General features: G+C 29.1%; 2 protein-coding genes across 2 annotated transcripts in view; one reads left to right on the forward strand and one right to left on the reverse strand.

The window, feature by feature from the left end:
- Positions 1 to 977: 977 nt before the first annotated feature.
- LOC129960786 (uncharacterized) lies at positions 978 to 10,763 on the reverse strand. Its single transcript, XM_056074428.1, has 8 exons — positions 10,658 to 10,763; positions 9,604 to 9,689; positions 6,923 to 7,072; positions 5,291 to 5,554; positions 3,808 to 3,933; positions 3,402 to 3,731; positions 2,196 to 2,328; positions 978 to 1,177 (listed from the first exon to the last, which is right to left on the reverse strand). Exons 2-7 carry the CDS (start codon positions 9,680 to 9,682, stop codon positions 2,213 to 2,215), a joined length of 1,065 nt encoding a protein of 354 aa, XP_055930403.1. The 5' UTR covers positions 9,683 to 9,689; positions 10,658 to 10,763; the 3' UTR covers positions 978 to 1,177; positions 2,196 to 2,212.
- A 2,074-nt stretch (positions 10,764 to 12,837) lies between these two features.
- The window catches only part of LOC129960784 (uncharacterized), a 46,747-nt gene continuing 39,507 nt past the window's right edge, over positions 12,838 to 20,077 (forward strand). The window contains exon 1 of the mRNA XM_056074427.1: positions 12,838 to 13,043. The gene's annotated coding sequence lies outside the window, so the exon portion shown is untranslated. The remainder of the gene's footprint in view (positions 13,044 to 20,077) is intronic.

A 20,077-nucleotide genomic window follows, 5' to 3' on the forward strand; every position in this document is an offset into this window, starting at 1 on the left:
ACCCAACTCTATCATCTTGAGAATTTAAATTTTTCCATTTGTTCTCCTTCTATATGTTCTGCGACCTTTGGCCATGGTTATAACTGCTAATAACACTTTGAACTGTGGAAGGAGTCCTATTAACCATTTTCACGATTTCGCGAAGTGATTTATTTAACTTAAAATGATGAAAAATTAGCGTTCGTTTACTTAAAGATGTTGTCCACGTTTTTCCCATGATCAAAAATTCAAACTACGAAATTTTCTGTCTGACCAAGCCTTGTTTGAACATAACTTAGTGTCTTCAATGCGGAATTTATTTATATTTCAGTTATTCGCCACCAGACTTTCTGTGTATGAGTTCGACTTTCAAACAGACAGAATTTTGAAAATTCTCCATAATATTTATTAAATAGTTAAAAATAACAATAACTTTTATTCGAAATAATTAATTATGCTTGTTTTCAGACAAAGCATTTTCATCTTTTCCAAGTCATTGGAAGATGAGATGTTTGATCCCTTTCGATTTCCTAATATTGTCATTCTAATTAATAGTATATATAGCTATGAAATATGGGGTGATTCAAACGTAAAGCAGAATAAAATTATGAGCAGACAACATACATATTAGTTTCAAAGAGATAATTGAATAAAATGATCGATTACCATCAAAAGGGGAATTATTAAGGCTTTTGTAATTGGACTGTTTCTTAAGTAGAGAGAAAAACGTCCCGTAAGTATGAAAATCTTTTCAACATAGCGAGGAATTTCTCAAGATTTAGTTAATATCTGAATTATTTTGTGATTCAAGAAACACCCCTATAATTGAACTTTCATAATAATTAGAATATATGATTTAAATGCTATAGCGTTTATTTGTATTTCAATGGTGAGACGAATACAACTGATAAAAACAATATAATCTGCTCAGATACTGACTAAATAAATTGACTCAGACTTGACAATAATATAATAGATTCAGAATAATTCAACAAAAATTTTGGAATAAAATAATTTTATTCAATAATTTATATTGTCTCGAATACAGCGGCATGGAGGATGCAAGAGCTCATAGAAATGAGATAAATAAATAAATAACACATTTACAGAAATGACATTCTACAAGAACACAATTTTTTTTTCTATTTTCATGTGCATGAAGAAGTATTTCCTTTTTCTCTTTTGTATACACAGCTTTCTAAGAAAGAGAAAAAAGAAGTCTTACAATAAGGAAAATTTAGCAGTAATTTACTGCAATCCATGCTAACTAAGGAATTCATTTTATGTTATAAAAGCATTTAATTTTATTAAATTCTACAGTTCTCGAATAAAAGTGATGAGCAGCAGCGTGGCTTTTCTTAATACATTCTTTTTATTTAAGTAAAAGAAAATACATCCAATTTCAAAAAATAAATAAATAAATAAAAAATAGCGATATAAAGTCAGCAAAAGCCTCAAAGGAATTCTCATTTAACTTTGAAAGTTCAATGCTTTCAACGTACTTTCATATATTAGGTATTGTTTGAATTTCCGAATTTGTTTACGGGTTCATTTCAAAACATGAAAATTACTCGCTTTTGGTGCCTATAATGAAAACTAGCAAATTCTGTCATTTTTAGCGTCTATTGATGAATTCAAAATATGAAATACAATTTTGTAGGCTAAAAACAACTGCTTCGAGAGTAGAATCGTTTGATCTTTTATTTGTTATGATGACTCCAGTCAGATTATTAAAACTTGTTTAATAAATTCTGTCCAGCATTTCAGAAATCTCTGACAGTTAATAATAATATTCATAGAAGCTTCATGCATCTAATTGGCAATTTCAATTACTTTAAAATTATTATATATTATGTATGTCAAAGTCTAATCTAATAAAGCTCAAATGAACAAGAAAAATTTAGGTCCGAATGAAAAAAATATTATTGAATAGTGAAATAAGTATAGGGTTTTACATGACTGTTTTTTCTAACTTTCTGTATTCTCTTTACTCATTGTTGATTAAAAAGTGCTCTTTTATAACATTATCTTAAATTTTCTTTCACCACGGAATCAGCACTCAAGGTGAAAGAAAATTTAAGATTTTGTTAGGAAACCTCGTTAGATTATCAAACAGGATTCATCCAATCAAAAACGACAAATTTTTGCTTATAGGAGCATACTACTTCTCATATCTATTTTAATTTAGTGAATACAAAAATGAAGTTATAACTTACTATTGTATGAGTCCAGCTCATATCATGCAAGGCAGCTGTATGTATCGTAATGAGAAACCACTTTGAGAAGCTTCGGCATTTTCTCTGGCGTTGCTGTTACTGCGAACTTTTAATAAAAACGGTTTGCTGCGAGCTGAAAAAAAAATATTCTATGTTAATTAAGGTCAAACTTTTAAGCTGACTTATATAGCTAATGATGCATCATACCGAGCAGAATCGCTCTTGATGTAATTAAACGCTTAGTATTTTATCCTTTCAGCTGCTTTTGTATTTTTTTTTATAAATATGGATAACCCATAGAACAGAAACATTTAAATGCATGCAAATTTATACATACATTCAATTGCAAACAAAATTTCTCTGATTTTTTTAAAAGTAAACTTGAACGACAAATGTATGAAAAGCATTCTTGGAAAAAGTTAGAAAGCGTTGCAACGTTCAATTCTATTTGTACAGATTCTAGATGATTGTTTTGAAATATACTTGATTTTAAATTTAAATAATCTGAAAGAAAATGGGGTCAATTCATGCTTAACAACAAGTCAACTACGTCATTTCAAATTCTGTATTAATGCCGCATCATGCCATTGCTATTCTTATTCTATGAATAATTTTGTTGATTGAAAGAATTTGCTATTTTTTCTGTCATATTTATTACGGCCAATATAATTTAGGTCTTTCATTAGAACTGATATAATTTTGGATTTTTTATAATAATTCTTAACCTCTACCTAATTTTTTTTTTATCCATTTCAATTTACACTTGCATCATTGTGTCTTTTCTCGTTATTAAAATACCTTAATTTGAATTGGCGTTTCCACTTTTTAAATTTATTTTGTACTAAATTAGTTTTACTTAAGTGACATTAATTTATTTTTATTAATGAATAAATATATAAAATCATTATATTAAAAAAAAAGCCTTTATGCTTAAAAGACCTCAGTTTATTTTTAGGCTTAAAAATTTCTTTTCGAATGCATTTAATATCTCACAGTAATTAAATGGAAATGTTTCAAACATCATCATTTCTTTGTATTCCAATAGTCAGAATAACGCATTTTCTATTTAAAAATGTTTTATGGCAAATAAACACAGAATATGATATTAAATGAGCTGAAAATGTACCATTCAGAGCAACATTTAATTACATATTTAGAAGACATTCATTGATTTCATTAAATTTAAGAAAAAAAATTGTTTCTTACATATCACAGTATTTCTGTCCAACAAACTTGTTCCACAGAATCTATCTTCTCCCGCGCCGTATCCGTCCAGAGAACCTTGGTCAATTGTGACGAAATCGTCATCATTGCAGGCGCTGCCGGAGGCTCCGGCGTCGGATGGAAGACCCCAGCTGAAAGAGTCGGCCTTTTCAGTTTCCCATTTGATGGAGCAGAAATTTTCCTCCACTCTTAAGCAAACGGTATACCGGAGATTGCTCAAATAGCGAACTCGGCTTTCGATTGGACTTCCGAAATTGAAACTTCGCACCGTCTCGCTGGGACTACGATAATACTGCAAACATCCAGGAGGAGCTGTTCCAAAAGACAGGATCAGTTTTGACTTCAAGAATACAATTATGACAGAAAGATAGATAAGACATTTATTTACCCATATCCATGCTGTTGCATTCAACCATAGAAATCTTAATTTTCCATTTGCGAGTCATTCTGTCACCATTACTTACGACACTCAAGACGACGGGATTTCCTGAACCACGTCCCATGTCAATATACACTGGGAATAGAAATACACTGTTATCAGTTCCTTGTTCAAATTCAATGAAATAGTAATTGGGAATAAAATTGCTATGCAAACAATATTTATAACTGAACGACGACTTTGGGAACAAAATTGGATTTAAGAGGATCTACTCATTAGAATTTATACTAGATCCTTAAATGATGAAGAACAAATATCTTTTACTGATGAATTCGGTTTTTGAATGGCTTAGTATGAGGATTTCATTTAAATCAGGGTATTTACATAACATTTGACAATTCCCCAAGTCTGTCATTTTGACATATCTAGATTACAATTTCTTTCACTAGTATGAGAAAATATTATTCATTTCATAAGTAATAATGATTCAAAAAAAAAAAAAAACTATTATTTTCCCACTTCCTTTTTACGTTTTCTTTCACCTGTTTCAGCATACATCTGCTATTTTATATAAATATCTAAAATCACATTCTTATTTTACCTATTTCTCATCTACATTTTTCTTTCCTAGTTTAAGTAAATCTCAACAATTATAAATTATAAATATTTATAATTGCCAACATTTATAGATAATAATAATATAGTCGGAAGTGGAATTATTAATATGATATATCGTGGGAGGAATTGTAATAGTATAGCTTTTAAATTAGTAATACAAGCGATATAGCTTTCTTATTGTTACTTTTCCTGCTGAGAATACAAACTTGTCTCATGTACTGCATTTCAACCACTCGAAGTTTGTAGTTTTTCTCTAATTATTTAATGACAAGGATCTTCTACTGAATAATTTTAATCAAGTTTTAAATACGATTAAATTTTAATACTGAAGAGTGATGGAGATCATTATCCTAAATATTGATCATAATATTATTTCATAAATTATTTGTAAAGTTTTACTGCGCTTTGATTTACTAAAATTTCTAAATTTGAAGTACTAAAGATTTAAAACTGTTTATTTGCGTGGACAAACTCTAAGTAATAATAATCCAATCATTCTGCAAGGAAATGTTTCAATCAAGACTCGGATAAATTATGAAAAACGGGAAAAAAAAAAGTGAATTGCGAAGAATGATTATGTACTTAAAAAGTGATTGAAATGGTATGTGAAGAAGAAACTCTTGATTTATCAAAATTATCTGTTTCTTCTACCCATCAGCGTTGCACAATTTCTGATTCTTCTACCCATCAGCATTACACAATTTCTGATTCTTCTACCCATCAGCATTACACAATTTCTGATTCTTCTACCCATCAGCATCACACAATTTCTGATTCTTTTCTTTTTGCATACTGATAAAAATGTCTAATTTACAATTTTTAAGAATAAAAATGGCAGAATGATATGAAAAAGGAATCTACTCTGTTAACTTACGGTGTTGCCCACGATTTTCTCCACAAAGAATTGGCAGTCTTTCTCCTACAGTGGTTCTGACCATGAATGAATCCTTAGTGCAAAGACCCAAGATGTCGGGCTGGGCAAGGCTAAACTCTTCGAAATCGAGTCTGAGTTGACACACGTTCGGCTGTTTTTCGACAGTTACCTGACATGTGTCGGTACCATTTTCTCCCTGGGGGTAACTTGGATTCACGAAGACAGTCTCATTCCTGCTTGTAACACCACCGCAAGTGAATTTGACTGAAAAGAAAGCAGATAAGAATACTTTCCTTGTCAAGTACAAAATTCCACGCATAAATTATAAATAATATAAATTTTTCTTATTTTTTTGGATTTTGAAATTTAAAATTCTTGAAAAACTAATGAAAAAGTAAAGAAGTTGAACCATAATAGTACTTAAATTTCTGCATAGATTTACTTATTCTACAATTTATGAACCTCTATAAATAAGTCAATTCTATTTTTCCTACATCTAAAAGCTTTTTAGTATTCAGTTTTACTATGTTTTCTTCAGTTAACTTTATTTGTAATTTAGGACAATATATTTCATATTTGATAAAAAAAATGATTTATGTCATAAAGTTGAAATTTTATGATTTTTTTTTATTTCGGCAAGTAGATACTGAATTATCAGTTGTGTTTAAAGAATTTCATAAATAATGCTTCTTTTTAACTAGTCATATAATTTAGAAATGAAATAATTTATTCTCCTTTATACTTGTAAGGCACCTCCTCCCACGGGGAAACATCCCTAGATATGAGAATGAGAAGCTTCTGGTATAGTGGTTGGTTCTCGGTATTCCGATGGGAATAGTAACGGTATAGAGCGCAATTACTTCCTGTATATGATGGGACGTGCCTCCTACGGGAGGTATTGTTCCGAGATCATTGATAGCCATTAAGACTCAACCGTAGTTCTCGTCTCATTGCTCTGGCTGCGTTCAGGACATTCAATAAACGCTGTGTGCTTTCGGAAGGAGTGGATGTAACTTTTTTTGTATTTGTATTTGTTTAAAGGTTTTTTTTTGTATTTTAAAGTATTTGTTTAGGATATTGTTAATATTAGTTTATGATATTATTATTTAGATGATCTTAACTATTTCTTAAGGAAAAATTTATTATATTGTAAACGAAAGCTGAATCAAGAGCAAACGAAAAAGTTAAATATGACAACCATTTTCATTTTAGATATTTAAATTAACTTTCATATAATCAGAAACCGTATTTTATAGTCAAATGGCTTGCCTGAGACGAATCTACATTTAGGATTTAAGTTGAGAGGCATGGCAAAAATTTAATAAACAGTCGAAATAATCAGTTACTTTACCGTGAACATTAATGATATTAAGCATATACTTAAGGGAAATTAACAATATTGAACTGTACTATGCTACTTTCCAACCATTATTCTTTAAAATATTGTGATCATATCTATGCGTGGTAAACATTATTGTGAATTTTTTTAAATAAAATAAAATCTATCTATTAAATAAATCTTTGGAATTAAATCAAATGAAACCTATAATTACAGGAACACTAAGTTCTAAATCGCATTTTCAGCATGATGATTATTATTTATATAAAATTCATGTAGATGGCAGCACTCACAATAACAACATTGAGCAAGTCCGTTAGCGCACACTCCAATGCTATGACCTCCTCTTTCAGCACAGTCTCGACTGGTAAGACAACTACCCTTATCTCCTGAATCACCTGTGCAGGCTGAGTTAGTGGGTCGGACAAGGTCAAAAATGCTTCCTAAAAAAAGATAAGAATGAAAAATGACGAGTTGTTTTCGTTATAAGAACAGGTCAAAGCTATTAAAAAGTCGAGACAATCAAAGCAAAACAAAAACACTTATAGGCAAGGAGGAAATCGTAAACAGTAATTAATCTCTTATTGTGACATCATGATCTGAGTTGTATTATAGTAGAAATCATCAAATTGAAAATTAAATTACTCGTACTATTGTAAAACTCTTTTTGAAAAACAAGGGGGGAAAATAATGGTGAAAACCTGAAACTCTAACTGACATATGCAAGAAAATGTCATTTGAGTTAAAAAATACTTCAAATTAATTTCATTATGCTGTATTTAGTTCAAGTTTATCAATTCTAAAACATTTTAAGGGTGAGAAATATCATAGTTTTTAGAATATTTCAGAGAACAATTTGCAAAACTTGACGGTAAGAGATATAAAGGGGTGTCACATGTTTGATTAATGTTTTGATTCCGTAGGTGTTTGGTAAACTGAGAAAAATCAAAAATCTTGACGTTTTTTCAGTGTTTAAGAATAAATTAGAATGTTACAAAACGTCCAAATGAAAAAGAATAATTTCAGAAATAATCTTGGATAATTTCACATTTATTTTTACTATGTTCTACATTTTAGACCTAAAATTATAATTCATTATTATAAATATTAGGCAAACTAGGAATCGGTTTTTTTCTCAAAGTCATTTCCCGGTGGCAACACCGGTATGGAACCAAAATTTATCTATATTTATTGATTATCAATTAAAAAGTTTTAAGAAATGAAATGATGCATTGCCACCAAGAATACGAAAATATACAAAGCTCCAGTATATCATGAAAAATTGATTACAAAATTGTCTTTTTACAAATGTGATTTAAATATAAGCATTTGAAAAGGTTTTAAAAAAATATGACAATAATGTAAACATTATGGAAGCTTTCTTTAATGTCCATAAAAATAAATTTGTACATTTAGAAATTAACACGAAGAGGTAATTATTCCTCATATATTTCACAGGGAATAATAGTTATTTCACTTCTATTATCTCACTGCAATGTGTTAGACCTCACTTTTCAAAATACTTCTAGATTTTTCCTACATCGTTTCCTAAATATATGTAAAGCATTAGCTGAGAAACGTTTTTCAGAATGATACTGCTCTAAAAGTCATCTTCCTTTCCTTAGAGAGAAATGTTTTCCCATTATTACTGGAAAAAATATTACTTATACATAAACGAATTTTCGAATTTTGCAAAAAGAGATTCAGTCTGCTTAGAACGCTGGTTTCCTCTGCGACGCTCCCACGCAAATCAATACACACACTTTTAGACTTATAATGTCAGAAGAACAGAATAATTCTAACGTTGAGCACGTCTGCTTATTAAAAGGTCATTGACCTAGCATCTAATATGTGTTCTGATATAGCACAATCACGTGCGACGTTTGGGAAAGCGCCCAAATATCCATTAACAACTCCCACTCCTGGAAAAATGGATGTTTTTCAGGCTTTGTTTCATTGTTCTCATTTTGGTTTTGTATTTACTCCCCGGTTTCTCTGGGAAATCATTAATTTTTTTTCTCTTTTTCAAAATTTCATTATTGAAGGAAACAACCTCTTAATAATTTAACTAATTGCATAAAATTAGAAATTTCTTCATATTTTATATACTATGAAAAATCAAAGGTTGTCAAATCTACAGACGTTTTTAGATTTCGAATAGATTTTGGATAAATTATTTTCTACATCAAATGATGTAAAAAAAGTCCAAATTTTTCATTTTTATTAAAGACCTAAGATTTCAAATGAAGTCGAAACTAAGAAGATTCATTTTGAAATAGAAATATAATGTATATATTTTAAAATCTAATTTAAAACTTAATTAAGTGCCTAATTTTATTCTTAATTTAGCTCATATTAACTTCATTTTAAAATATTCTTTTATCTCCTGATCTAATTCCCGCTTTTTATTTATTTAATTCGACACGCGCTCTATAAAACTGCTCACTTCAGCATTCTCTCACGCTAAAGGAGAAGAGTCTTTAATGCTTGCAGCCTTCTTTTAAAGGTACCTAAATTTCCATTTCCTCAGACTACACATGTCAAAGAAATCCCTATCAAAATATCATAATAAAACCACGGAAGGGAAAAATTTCGGTCTCTTCTGCTTTTGTGTCACTATGTGGAAAGACGTCTTTTGATCATCCTTGTACTTTAATTATGCCTCCGTACTGAAATAAATCAAATTATTTCATGTAAATTTCGAAATTTCTTCTTCTCGGTCAGGCATCTGTTAAAATATGTTTATATTTTAAACATATATAAAATGAAATCTGCTGGAAGAATGAATGGAAGAAATTTTTATCTTGAAAGTATTAAATATATATATATATATATATATATATATATATATATATATATATAATATAATATAAAATCTTGAATAGAACCTTTTGAAATGAGTGATGTTTAAGCTATCCAAAATAAATAACAACAGTAATTGAAAAATAAGGGCAAGGAACTCCAGTTTACTTACCGATGCCAGGCGGCCGCTGCGCATGACAGTGACATCCAATCAAAACAACAGCCACTAAGACTCGCAGATAAAATCCCATTCCTTTTCTAAAAGAAAATACATGTTTTCATTACTTTTTAGTGCTATCGCACTGTAGCGAAAATGTGAAATTCTGTCTATTAACTATCAAAATTAAAGAGCTGAAAATATTTTTCCCACGAAAAGTGTTTTTTAAAAACAATAATTATTTTTTCATTTAATAAAAATTTAAAGAAATCCAAAGCATTATTTAAGTTATTATTATTACTTAAAATCTGATTTGAAAATGATTGCTGTTGCATTTCATAAATGTATTCCTATGTTTTTCTTTCTTTTTTGTATTTTCTTCATCACATTCCCTTGCAAACATTTATTTTCTACATGACAAATTTGAGAACAAACAAATGATGCTTTTATAAGATTGTTTCATCACAAAACAAAATTTTATTAGAACATCATAATAAAGGTATTTTTGTTTTAAAATTTTAAGTTCGGGAGCATTTGATTTTGTACGAAATCCTATTCATATTTCTGCATCATTTCATTCGATGCGTAAGAAACAATTTCAGCCTCAATCCGTTCTGACATCCTTATTATATGCAATGTTCATTTCATGTAATTTTGATTATTTGAACAAGCTTTTCCTTCTATAACTATCTTATTTGTAAAATAAATGATTTTGAAATGGATACAAACTATAGAAGGAAATTAAGCTTGCCTACAAAAGGAATTTACATAAAGGAATTTTATTTGAAAGATTGGACATAAGCCTGTTGATTGTTCATTCAGATCAATCTTATAAGCAAATAAAGGCATATTATAGCATTTAAAATAGCATTAAATAAATTATAGTATTTAAATGCCCGAATTTTTTACAAAGAGTGATAGAAAATAAACAAATAGGTAACATTTATCACTATTTTATCATAAGAACTTTCAGTATTTTCTTAGTAAAAAACACTATTTCTAACCTAAGTGAACAAATTCAACTGAAATGTCAAACGACGGAACATGAAAAAACAACCATTCCACTTACCAGATGCTTGCTAGTCCAAAAATAAGGTCAATACGCTAGCGGATCCTTGAACTTGGATGGTGACTGGTTTTTTCAGAAAACGAATCAGAGCTCGTCGAAACTCAACAGCTTTCTTATATAGGATGAGAATCTGATCCCTCCCCTTGGACTCAGTCATGTGACCTGACCAGGTGTTTGGGGATTTGGAATGGCAAATAATCATTTGGTTGGGCTGATAATATCTACAACCATATTTTCATGGTCATGAAAATTGCTTTGTTCATGAAATTTATGCAAATATTTTTTTCCAAGCTCATAGGGATCAAAAACTTTGTTTGGGAAGAGATTCAATAATTCTGAGATAACGTATGTATTTGCTATTGAATGAAATGAGCATATTGCAAGTGATATTCGTTTTCTTTTCCATTAACTTTTAATTCCACCGTCATCTTTCTTTAACTCTTCTTTGCATGGTGATGGAAATTTCCAACATAACATTTAGTGAATAAAGAATTGTACTCAAAACAGAGGTACTGTAAATTGGTTGCTGCTGGCAACTTTTTTCACGACTATTGCGTTATGAGGAACGCAGCTGTCAAAAAAAGAAAAATCAAATGTCACAATCATTATTGAGGCTTTGAACTTGTCATTTCTCTGTTTGTTGTGGTTGGAAGAAACGTGCGATTTCTTGAATATTTTTTATAACTAATCTGAGATTTTTTTTTACTAATAAAAGCGATAATGGGTGGGGAATTTAGAAGAGAGGGACACTGAAGATTTTGGACTGAGCTTAACATGTAAATTTGCATGATGATGGATATTTCTATCATACAGTTTTTAAATTATTATATATTTATACTAGGATTTTTTAAAACCTTTTCCCTTTAATCTAGAGCATGAATAATATCACTCTGATTTATATCACACACACACACACACACACAAAAATTATGCTAAGAAGGGTTAAGTCTCAATTAAGTTTTTTTTCAAAATTTCATACCATGAAATTCATTTATTATCCTTTTCATCTGTGTTAATTCAAGTGTTAGAAACATATTAAAAATGTCAATGAATAAGTTATCAATTCTAATAAAAAATGAAAATAATAGTCTTAGAATTTTAAGTATTCCAGATACAAACATCTAAATGGGGATATTACAAAAAACATATCCATATCAGTTTTGAAATTTGAAATAAATTGGAGGAATCCAAAAGGACAATGAAATTATATTGATATTACTTAATCTTTTTTTTTTGAGTTTAATAAGTCCGAAAGATTGATTTCAAATATTTTACCAAACTTAACTTGTTTTTAAATTCAATATAATTTCTGAAATTTAGTACCAATATTATTTATTCAGATTTTAAAGTATTTTTATAAACATTTTCTCCTTAGTTTAAGCCATCTAATTCTCGATCAGTTTTTGCTAGATAAGCTTGAATATATATATATATATATATATATATATATATATATATATATATATAATCTTTAGCAAAATAACAGTGTTAGACAGATTCTAGTGCATACTTGTAATGTTTGCAAAATTTGTATTTTTGAAACTTAATTTTGAATAATTTAATGATAAATAATCAAAAATTATTCGAATATTACGCTTTCAGATTGAAGTAAGCAGTTTTTTTAAAGACAGTAGTGATTGACGAATTAGTGGCAAAATTTTTATGAAATAATTAATGCTATTAACTTACATAATTTCACCTTACATTAATTTTTTGAAAGTATATTTCTTAAGCATATTTATAAAAAATTGCAAAATGGTAGTTTAAAAATAATATTATTTGGCACTTTCTAGTTATCAGGTGCACGAAATGTGTATTAACTGTAATTGAGTTTCATATTATGATTTTAAATAAAGAAAATTCTCATAGTCATGTTACTTTGAAAGGAATTTCAAAATAATTTCTTTATAAAAGTGTAATTGTGTTCTTTCAAATTAATATTATATGTAAAAAAAAGTAATGGGTCCCAAGAGAGCAAGTTATGAAAGAAATCGTTCTTTTACTCTCTGAAAGAAATTCGATTGAAAGGGGAACAGTCCAATTGGTTTGAACTTGTAGGATATTGATCACTCGCATTTGTATTCCTAAGCACGATCCTATTAAATGCGTCATTAGAATTGGCGGTGCGCCGGGAGCTAGAGATACAGGTCACGCTCAAACTTCGTCTGACCGCTAAAAAAAGTGACTCGACCGGTTAGATCCCGGAAGAAACAGAGACCTTCACCTTTCTACGAGAAGCGAACGGTCATTGTTCATATCCACACGATATTTGGGAGAAAGAGGGAGATTCTGCTTCATCCCAAAAGAGGTCAAAAGAGAGAGACGGAAGTGTTTTGAAAGGAAGCAGTTCATTTCTGAAGGAAATTGGAAACAGATTTCATATTAAGTAAAAAATTATTTCCGAATATTTTGATTCAAGCGAATCACTATTGCATTTAGGATATGTGACTACGTTCGGGGTGATTTTTTTTTTTTGAAAAAGTCATAAAAATATTTACATTTTTGAATGTTTGCATAAAGTAAATTGAAAAAACAAAAAGGATCAAAAATATATTTGTTAAAAGTCTAGTGTTTTGAAAATTGGCAGATGTATATGCTAAAAAAGAAATATACATCGAAACCCCTTTTAGTTTAAGAAATATATCAACTGATCTACTCAAAATCGTGAAGAAAACTTACAAAAATATATTAGCTGCTGAACTAAGAAAATAAGCTGTAGTTATATACAATTTATAAATCCTGGGATTCAATGGGTAAATAAAATAACATTTTCATTTTTCTCACTTTATTAAACGTTAAAACGATTGTAAAATATTTTTTAATAAACAGAATGCTTATTCTGTAGTTTACGAACTACTAAGTATATTAAGAAATTATTATATCAAATTTGAGCAAAAAATATGCATTGGCTTTAATTTAAGGGCTTATTCGTAAGATTTTACCATATTTAGAACCTTACAAAATTTACTATTTTTAAAATTTTAAAGGAAATTCAATACTTTAATTTTTTTATCTTTTACTATATATAAAATCTTCAGAATTATTTATTATCATTAAAAATACTAAATAACATTAAAATGCAATTTTTTCAAATATATGAAAACCAATGTAACTGCCCAAAGAATGAGCGCAGTGAGAAATATAAGCGGTTTTTTAAAGAAAACTATTTAAAGAGTAAAAATATTAAGTAGAAAATATTCGATATTTTTGCCAAAATTCGGCTTTTAAACGTTGTCACCTACTTTAATCCAATTTCTTAAAAACTTCTTAGTTAAAAAATAATGCGATGTAAAAAGAATTGATTTTCTTGCTATTTGCTTTCAGATTTCTTGAGACCAGTTAAAGCTAAAATGAAGTAAATTACCAAAATTAAATTTCTTCCTTTCGAAGAGAAATTAAATTTCTCTTTTACTTAAGCATGGTCTTAAGAAGGAAGCAGACGTTTGAGGGCAGTTCCAGAAATTTAAAGCTATTAGAATAGAAAGGACGGATTATTCACTGTGAAATCTATGGATGAAGACAAGCTGTAATTAGAAACTGGAAGCAAAACTAAAGACGAGTTTCTAAAGCAAGAAAATAAAGTATTTTAAATAATTCGACATATTTTTACTTTAAGTAACGTTAGTTAAAAGTAAATGGAACTCTCACACCATCATTTATGACATTATATTTATAAAATTATTTGAAATTGTTTTGTTTTTAAAAGTGTTTGAAATGGGCTCTACAACCATTTTACTCTGTGGCTTCCATTTGAACTTTACGAATATCATTTAATGATCATTAGGTTAATACAAAAATAATTGAGATTTCCGCAAACAGATGATATATTTGAATCAGATAATATAACTTCTTGCATTTGATGCTAGTTAACTGATCATTTAATTTTACTGTGGATGCATGTTAAGCATAATTTTAGGTAAAGGTGTCTATATGGTACTACTTTTAACAGGGTGTGAGAAAATGTGAATTTTTATCAGATTTTACTGAGTTTAGTTAACAAAGGGGAAAAAGTTGTTGGTAATTACAAATAAATGAGTTCATGATGTTGATTACATCTCACCAGGATTAATGTACATTTTTTACTAATTTTCACAAAACGGGGACGAACGATTCGGTTATCAACTCGACATGGCCAGTTGATTGCCGTCAGATTTCAACGCATTAAATCAGAAGCGTACCTGTATGAAATGGTGTTCAAAGTGTCGATATCAAATTCTTCAGAGCCGTAAGGTTTGTACTTATGTCAAATGTGTGCCCTTTCCTTTCTACTTTTTATAAACTGTATATGTATATTTCTCAGTAAAAATGTTATGATACAGATAGCTAATATAAAAATTGTGATTTAGCCGAATAATAATATATGCTGCAGTGTAGTATTCCAGGATGCTAAGTACTTGCCACTTGAATTTCTGAAAGAAGTATAATTATCTTCTAAAGAGCAATATCACATGACCCCCTCCCTTTTCTGTCTTTGTTTATAGTAAATCCTCCTTTACATCAGTTATGTATATACATTAATAGTATTTGTTTCAGTATTATTTAGACTCCGCTTCTATGCGTTTGCTTTATATATATATATATTTGATTTTCCTATTAACATGATTTTAATACTTTTGTGTATATATATATATATATATATATATATATATATATTACACTACTAAGTATCCGGCCTAATGCTGCGGAACAACAGATCGGATAACAAGAAAGTCGGATAGGCCGGAGTTCTACGAACTCATTTCTTTATCCACCAATACCAGAAGACAAAATTTTTATACCAAACGTATTACGTAATACGTATTTTCTTCCATCTTATTGAGTACTAAGCCCTCCATTTATCTTAAGCCATGTAGAATGTGAACGAGGCTGCTGCCCGGTTAATCATAGAAGCAGTTGCCGGTAACATGTCGAGTTAAAATAGAAGACTTTGTACTAGTAGTTTATATACTGCACTGCTCATTTCAAGAATTTATTGGAGAAAAAGTAAGCTAAAGGATATAAACTGTCCACATTTTAACACAAATTCTGTAATGCCTAACTTAAAGGCAGAAAAAATAAACAAAACGTTAAAGTAAATCGTAGACTTGGTTCTTAAGAAAATTGACTCAAACTGATTTTATACTTCACTGATAAATCGTTACACTCATATGAAAAGGTAACCCTAAGATAAGAATCAAAACTAACGGTTTTTAGTTTTTTGAAAAGCCATTAATAGATGACTGCTTCTGCAACGCCTTGCCTTCCTTATTTAATTACGCTAAAAGAAAACTAGGCCGGATAGTACGGAAGCCGGAAAGTCACCAGCCAGATGCTCGGGAGTGTATTGTGTGTGTGTATATATAATATATATAATATAAATTTATGCTTTATGCTTTTGTAGTTTTGAATACCTTATTTTGATGTTTCTAAACGTTTCTCATTAAATTACTGGATCTATCTACCCATTTAAATTACTGAATGTTTCTGTTTGTGTGAGAGCAATTTTTTTCTGTTTGTATGTATTTTTTTTAGTTCTTGCTTTTTTTCTTTTCTTATTCTTGCTATTATTACTTCTTACTTATTAATTTTATATTCTAGTTTTTTCCCCTTTTGATTTGCATTTGTATCTATATTTTTTCCATTTGAAACTTCCATCCACTATCAATTGAGTATTGACGTACGTTTGTATGCCCTGTGCTATATTTGTTGGTACACAACGAGTTTATACCTAGAGCCCAAATAATAATATATAAAACATTTTTGAACTAATATTATATGTTACAAACAAGACGGCTACGGCATTCCGCGAGTTCTTCCATCAAATTACTTATATCAATTTGATAATGATAATCATCTTTAATTTATTATTGAAATCATTTAATTATTTTGTGTTGAAAGTTTTAATTGCTACAAACAAGCAAAGAATAATTTGAAAATTACTGAAAAATGCAAATTATTTGGACTAAACATTTATTTATAAAAAAAAGGAAAATGTTTGCAGTATTGGGCTGAATTATTTTCATTGCATTTAAGTTTTATAAAAGTACCAGACAGAATTAGACTCTTTAAAGATGAGACTTAATTAAGATTATTAACCATTAATAAAGCATGAATTTAATGTAAGTTGCAGTAGTTATACATTATTTAGCTAATTATAAAGTATGCCTTTAAGCAAATTATATCATACAACTAAATAACAAATTAACTGTTGTAGATACTTCTATTTTGTAAACTGAACGAAATTATTTCATGAAATGTACAACTAAGTATATCTAGAAAATGATAAATTGCATCTAAATACTACAATATATCACATGAAAAATAATATAAATTATCAAGCACTCATAATAACAGTACAGAAAAAACAATATTTATATATACTAATATTATATTACAGAAACTGCAACATTTAATGTAAGAAAAATAACCACGACTCTTATAAGCTTCATTATAAAATATATCTATAGTTTTAGAAATTGTGGTGTTATATCAATATCACGTTTGAAAGCAACTTCAGGGCTGTTTTAGGAAGTAGTTCGTAATTTTAATCTCCGGTGGGATGGTAGGGACGGCACTTGGGCAGGCATCCGTTCTCGAAGCTTTCGAACCTCTCCAGTGCTGGGGTGTTTCGCCTACGAGTCAGATTTGACGTGCAACATGTCTGAATACACGACGGATCTCTGGTGGAATCGAGTTTCGAAGCATAACACCTAGGCACTGCAGCCCTTTAGAAGTTATTAAAATCTCTTAAGTAAATGCTGTTCTTTTAATAAGCATCACGTAAGTAATGTAAATGTAATGGAATAAAAATTTCAGTTCATTTTATTTGAATATTTATGGATTAATGTGATTTGGAAAAGCTACGTACTCGAATGATTTTATGTTAAAATCAAGTACCATTTGAATTTCAGAAAATTAATTTTAGGAATTTCCAAAAGCGAAGTACTCAAATGATTTTATGTTAAAATCAAGTACCGTTTGAATTTCAGAAAATTACTTTTAGGAATTTCCAAAAGCGAAGTACTCAAATGATTTTATGTTAAAATCAAGTACCGTTTGAATTTCAGAAAATTAATTTTAGGAATTTCCAAAAGCGAAGTACTCAAATGATTTTATGTTAAAATCAAGTACCATTTGAATTTCAGAAAATTAATTTTAGGAATTTCCAAAAGCGAAGTACTCAAATGATTTTATGTTAAAATCAAGTACCGTTTGAATTTCAGAAAATTACTTTTAGGAATTCTCTTCATATTTGAATGCAGATGAGTAATTAGCAAACTTTGTGTATTTAAAATGCTTTAAAAATGTTTTGTTATTTGATTTACCAAATTGTTTAAAATTACTTTGTTTGTTTAAAAGTTTAATTTTTTAAAATAAAATACTGAAACCGATTATCTTAAAAATAAAAAGCAATTAAATGTTTTTTAAAATTTAAATTTGTCATTATATTTATTTCTTAAAAACTGCTTATACAGGGTGTCCTAAAGAAGTGGAACAAGCTTTTATCTCCCTAAATATTGGCTTTAAGCATATACTTCAAATTATAAAATTTAATTCAATTAGGAGGAAAATTGTATGAAAGCATTTTCACTTCTGTGCTATGGAAATTGATAATAAGAAGTTTTAAAAAATAGAATTTTTAATGTCTCCCATAGGGCCGAAATGTCAATTAATAAAATATTTCTCTTGTATTCTTCTATGCGAACCCAAAGATTTGCGTTTCTATCTACAAAATGCATAGAGATATGCTTATTTTTAAGCTTAGTAGGAATAATTTTTAGAATTTAGATGGAAATATTTATTTCAGAAATGCAAATTTATTCAATACAGAAAACCTGTTATAAGCAAATATTTGTCTAAAATTTTAAATTTGCGCCAGTCTTTAGGTAGAATCACATTTTTCTTTTCTCAAAAATGTAATTTGGATATATGAATGTAGCTTTAAAGAAAAAAGAAACATTAATCTTCAAAACGATCAGTTTTGTAACGGTAAAATCCATTCTTCGTGCAAGAATTTCATCATCTGTGCCAATTTTCTATAAAAGTGTGACGCGGCATTTTTAGAAGCTCATTGATTACTCCCATTTTGTATAACAGTATACTGAATGATTACCGATATGCTCAATGAAATTTGTTTGGTATTAAGCTTACTCTGATGGATGAACTGCTTATGGCAGTACACTTCTGTAAATCTTTGCCGACAAATTAAAAAGTCTGTCTTTATGTCACAAATGAGAAATTGGATCGCATATATATACATATTGTTAAAAGAATGCAACTTTGTATAAATTTCGAAGATTGCATTGTAAATTTTTGATTCTGTCCTTTTAATAATCTTTGTGATATGTAGGTGTATTAACCCTGAAAATTACAGTGAAAGTCGTGCTTTAACGCTGGTCAGAGATATGGATAAATGGTCAATAAAAATTATAAGAGTCAATAAATTTGCCTTTTAATACTTCAAAAATTTTTACAGATAGAAGTACAAAACTTTGTGTCTTTATAGACGAGTGTAAGAAAAGCACTTCTTTCAACGACACTTTTTTTTCCTATGGGGTTATATAAAAATTTAATTTGGTATCTTTTTATTAATTTTCTCTACATAAACCTTATTGACGAAACCTTATTTGATGAAACTTTGCAACTGAAAGTAGGTATCTAATTACAAAAATTAAATAAACACTTGTTTCATTTTCTTAAGACACCCTGTATAAATAGTAAATTAAAAATAATACATATATTTTGTTTAGAAAGGAAAAAGGGGATCAACAAAATTAAGAAAAAAAAATTAGGAGAAATCGGCAAAATCTAAGAACCCCTTCTGAGCTTAATACGTTCCTTCAAATACCTGGAAATATTTCTTGATTTTCTATGCTTCTTGAAAATAGAAATAATGTGTTCTGTGTTATTCCCGCACTTGAATAGAGCTATTAAAATTCAAAGAACCTAGAGGATAGAAGTTACTTTTTTCCTAAATGCAACTGGTTGAGACCTGAATTTCGTCCCAAGTCATTTTCCTTACTTATCCCACCCTCATTACACCACTGGTTAGATGAAATTCACAGATAGATTCACAATGAATGTCAGGCGCATTCATTCAGTCCTATTCAAAACATTTTAAAAAACACGAAAATAGACAAAAGAAATAAACGAATTCTGAATTTTCAGTTTCTTTCATACCTGAAGGTTGAAGGTCATATGAACAAATGACAGTTTCTTTTGAAGGATAAGCTCCTCATTATTATGGCAAACCTAGGCAGTCGTCCAAAAACCCCTGACGGTAAAATTGTCCATAATAAACTGCCCAACTAACTATTCAAACATTTATTTTTAAAATCTGCATTAATAAGATCTTGAGAAAGAGTTTTTTAAGCCAAAAAACACTTTAAATATATTTTTAATAAGAGTATTCCATTAGAAGGATACAAACTTGTCTAATAG

Source organism: Argiope bruennichi, chromosome X2 (assembly GCF_947563725.1).
Source record: "Argiope bruennichi chromosome X2, qqArgBrue1.1, whole genome shotgun sequence".
Lineage (NCBI taxonomy): Eukaryota > Metazoa > Arthropoda > Arachnida > Araneae > Araneidae > Argiope > Argiope bruennichi.